The 4,497-nt window shown below is 35.1% G+C and overlaps 1 protein-coding gene across 1 annotated transcript in view; it reads left to right on the top strand.

Annotated features, from left to right (window-relative positions):
* COLEC12 (collectin subfamily member 12) overlaps positions 1-3,767 on the top strand; it is a 176,442-nt gene extending 172,675 nt beyond the window's left edge. Inside the window, exon 10 of the mRNA XM_006920043.3 lies at positions 3,083-3,767. Within this exon, the coding sequence (XP_006920105.1) occupies positions 3,083-3,102 (20 nt within the window). The 3' untranslated portion in view covers positions 3,103-3,767. The remainder of the gene's footprint in view (positions 1-3,082) is intronic.
* The last annotated feature ends 730 nt before the right edge of the window (positions 3,768-4,497 follow it).

Below are 4,497 nucleotides of genomic sequence, written 5' to 3'. Positions count from 1 at the left end.
GTATTTACCCCCAAATACTTGAAAACCCATATCTGAAAAGATATTTACATACCTATGTTCATAGCAGCATTATTCACAGTGGCCAGGACATGGAAGCAACCAAAGTGTCCTACAGTAGATGACTGGATTAAGAAGCTGTGGTACAGATATACAATGGAATATTACTCAGTCATAAGAAAAGATGAAATACTGCCATTTGCGACAACATGGATGAACCTCAAGATAATCTTGCTAAGCGAAATAAGCCAGACAGAAAAAGTTGGAAACCACATGATATCACTTATATGTGGGATATAAACCTAAAAGCAACAAACAAACAGTACAAACAAATAGAGACTTATGGACATGGACAATAGACTAGTGGTTACCTAGGGGAGGGCGAGAGGGGATGGGACAGGGGGAAAGTAGACAGGGTAAAGGGGGTCAAATATGTGGTGACAGAAAGAAATCTAACTATGGGAGGTGAACACACAGTGTAAACATATATACCAAGAAGGCAAAAGACCTGTACACTGATGAAAAATTGAAGAAAATACAAATAAACTGCAAGATATTCCATGTTAATAGATTAGAAGAATTAATATTATTAAAATGCCCATACAAACCAGAGCAATCTATAGATTCAGTGCAATTCTTATCAAAATTCTAATGGCATTTTTCACAGAAATACTACAAACAATCCTAAAATTTGTATAAAACCACAAAGACCTCAAGTAGCTAAAGCAATCTTGTGAAAAAACAAAGCTGGAGCCACCACGCTTCCTGATTCCAGACTATATTATGAAGCTATAGTAATCAAAACAGTATAGTGTTGGCATAAAAACAGACAATAGGTCAATGAAACAGAATAGAGTACCCAGAAATAAACCCATGCATATATGGCCAATTAATTTATGACAGAGGAGCCAAGAATATACAATGGGGAAAGGTCTCTTCAATAGGTGGTACTGGGAAAACTGAACAGCCATATGCAAAACAATGAAATTGGACCACTATCTTACACCACAGACAAAAATTAACTCAAAGTGGATTAAAGACTTGAATGTAAGGCCTGAAACCATAAAACTCCTACAGGAAAACAGGCAGTAAACTCCGTGACATCAGTCTTGGCAATGATTTTCTGGATTTTACACCAAAAAAAATAAAAATAAAAATAAGCAACAGAAGCAAAAATAAACAAATAGAACTACATCAAACCAAAAAGCTTCTGCATAGCAAAGGAAACCATCAACAAAATGGAAAGGCAGCCTACTGAATGGGAGAAAACTTTGCATATAGATCTGACTGGGGACTAATATCCAAAATACATAAAAAACTCATAGAACTAGCAAAAAAATCTGATTTTAAAATGGGCAGGTGATCTAAAAAATCACTTTTCCAAAGACATACAGATTGTCAACAAGTACATTAAAAGATGTTGAACATCAGTAATTGTCAGGGAAATGCAAATCAAGACAACAATGAGACATCACCTCACACCTGTTAGAACGGTCATTATAAAAAGAAAAGAAATAACAAGTGTTGAAGAAGATGTGGAGAAAAAGGAACTCTTGTGTACTTCTGGGGAAATGTAAATTGATTCAGCCACTATAGAGAAAAGTATGCAGATTACTCAAGAAATTAAAGATAGAACTTTAACTACATGATCCAACAATTCTACTTCCAGGTATTTATCTAAAGAAAATGAAAACACTAACTCAAAAAGATATATGCACCCCCATTATTTACAATAGCCAAGACATGAAAACAATGGAAGTATCCATCGATAGATGAATGGATAAAGAAAATATGTGTATACAAACACACACAAAGGAATATTATTCAGCCATAAAAAGAAGGAAATCTTACATTTGTGACATGAATGGACCTTGAAGTCATTATGCTAAGTAAAAAAAGTCACACAGAAAAAAGACAAATATGGTATGATCTCGTATGCAAAACCTAAAAAAAAAAATTGAAACTCATAGATACAGAGAACAGATAGGTGATTGCCAGAGGTGGGGAGTGGTGGGGTGAGCAAAATGGGTGAAGTGAGTCAAAAGATACAAACTTCTAGTTATGAAATAAATAAGTCATAGGGATGTAAAGTACAGTATGGTGCTGATAGTTGATAATACTATATTGTATATTTGATAATTGCTAAAAGAGTAAATCTTAGAAGTTCTCATCACAAGAAAAAGTGTTTTTTTTTAACTATGTGTAGTAATGGACATTAACTAAACTTATCGTGGTGATCATTTTGCAATACAGATGACCCTTGAACAACACTGTTTTGAACTGCATGGGTCCACTTATACGCAGATATTTTTCAATAAATATATAATCAGCTCTCTGTATCCCTAGGCTTCACATTCGCAGTTTCAGCTAACCACAGATTGAAAACCGTATTTGTATGGAAAATAGTGTTTTCAGTCTGTAGTTGGGAATCTGCAAATGCATTGTTCTATGCCATTTTATATTAGGAACCTGAGCCTCTGTAGATTTTGGTATCTACAGGGGGTCCTGGAACCAATTCCCTGCAGATACAAAGAGACAACTGAAGTTTTGGGAGAGTCAAAAGTTATATGTAGATTTTTGATTACGTGAGGGTTCAGCACCTCTAACCCCCACATTAGTCAACTGTATATACAAATATCAAATCATGTTTTTTACATCTGAAAGTAATATAATATTACATGTCAATACATATACTGAATACCTTTGGTGTGTCAGGCATTGGTCTAAGTGCTAGGTGTCTCAAAAAGCATAAAGAACTTCCACCGTGGTCAGTTGCAGGGGAGGAACACAAATATCTAACGAGATTACAGTAGAAGGTAACAGGTTACCCAGATTTGTCATTTGCTTACCTTGTTCAGCCATTTGAGATTTGAGTTGGGACCAAGTTTCTCCAGAATAGGCTCCTTCAAAATGAAACCCATCTTTTACTTAATCTGAGTAAGAACTTCTAGACATTTCTTTGAAAAAGATTAATATTATTGAGTGATGTATTTTGGAATCTTTCCTATAAAAAAAATGCTTCTGTTTTGAATTGTACATTAACATTTAAAAAAAATTAACACCCATCCTTTTTCCTCTCTTTTAGTATTATCATCTGCATTATAATGGACTGTGATGTAATAACGAGCAAATTTTCAGATGGTTCTCAAAGGCAAAGGATACTTCTGACTGCATCACTTTTTCACCAGATTGAAAAAAAGCACTGAAAACCAATTACTGAGATAATTGAAAGCTAATGATCTTTACCATCTGTCACTACTCAAGGACTTTGGAACTAAAATGTTCCCCCAGTATAAGAGATTGATTTTCAGTATGCAAGTGGACTGAATCACATAGATTTTTTTCAGCCAGTAACTGTACAGTTATACAAATCATATCTTCCACAGTATGCAATGCTCCGATCATAAAAAGATTATCTTTGGTTGTTGAGCTTCAGGAAGAACTTAAACATATACTGTGTAAACAGTACTTTACATTTCTAAAATCCCAAATGTAGGAAAAATATGCAGACATAGAGAATATATAGGCCAACTCTTAATTATATGAAATATACTTAAAGAGCTTTTAAAACTGTATTTTTGTATAAAATATTTGCCTTTTTACATTTTTTTTTGTTGTTATTTTACCAATATAATACATGGAGCCAAAGAAAACGATAATGGTACTAATAAAAACTCATAGGGTTTCTTGTCAGATTTAATTCTACCTAATGGCAAAAAATTTTATTCAGTTCTGGTTAAAAAAAATAATTAAATATATGTGTGTACATATATATTTTTAATGTATCATTTTCTCAGAGGAGTCAATCACTTGAAATGTCTAGAAACACCCTTGCAGATATTGCCAGTGTAGGTCAAGCTTGAGCATATACATAGCTCAGTCAAGTGGGCTCTGCACTAAGCCCAACACCAACCAATACCCCTGCTGTGTTCCTGGCCAAGCCCAGAGGAAGTGGTTATCTCAGGATGTGCATCTCCTTCTTTTTGGTGGATTCAGGGGTGGTGGAGAGGCATCTGTTGGGAAAGGGAGAGGACCCGAATCTGGCTATCTAGAAGGCCCTGTTTTATGGCTGAGGTATGAATATACTTGGTATCAGAACCATACTAGAGCTGACATTGACTGTCATGAAAGTATGGCGTCACATCAGCCAAAGGCAGAAATGCTAGAAAGATGGAAGCAGCTATGTGCTACCAGGAAAGTTTGTGTTAAGTCAGGTTCTAAAAAACATAATTCCAAGGCACATGCATGATGAAATACAAGAATAAACTTTTAGCCATTATGCTGAACTCATGCAAAGAACTTTTCCTCTTAGCCCATCTTTCTTCTACTCCTTGATTTGCCATTGGAAAGTCTAACATGAAATGTGCTGCAAATAAGCACTAGATATAACTGATGCTCAAAAGTAAGATTTCCATCCAACAGATTCCCTCTCCTCCCTTCCTAAGTTCCCCAGGCAGTGCTGCTACCCATCCCAAATACAATGGTAAAAAAATAAAGAAA

Source organism: Pteropus alecto, unplaced genomic scaffold (assembly GCF_000325575.1).
Source record: "Pteropus alecto unplaced genomic scaffold, ASM32557v1 scaffold146, whole genome shotgun sequence".
Classification (NCBI taxonomy): Eukaryota; Metazoa; Chordata; class Mammalia; order Chiroptera; family Pteropodidae; genus Pteropus; species Pteropus alecto.
Note: the sequence above shows the minus strand (reverse complement) of the source record. Positions and strands in the feature narration are given on the sequence as shown.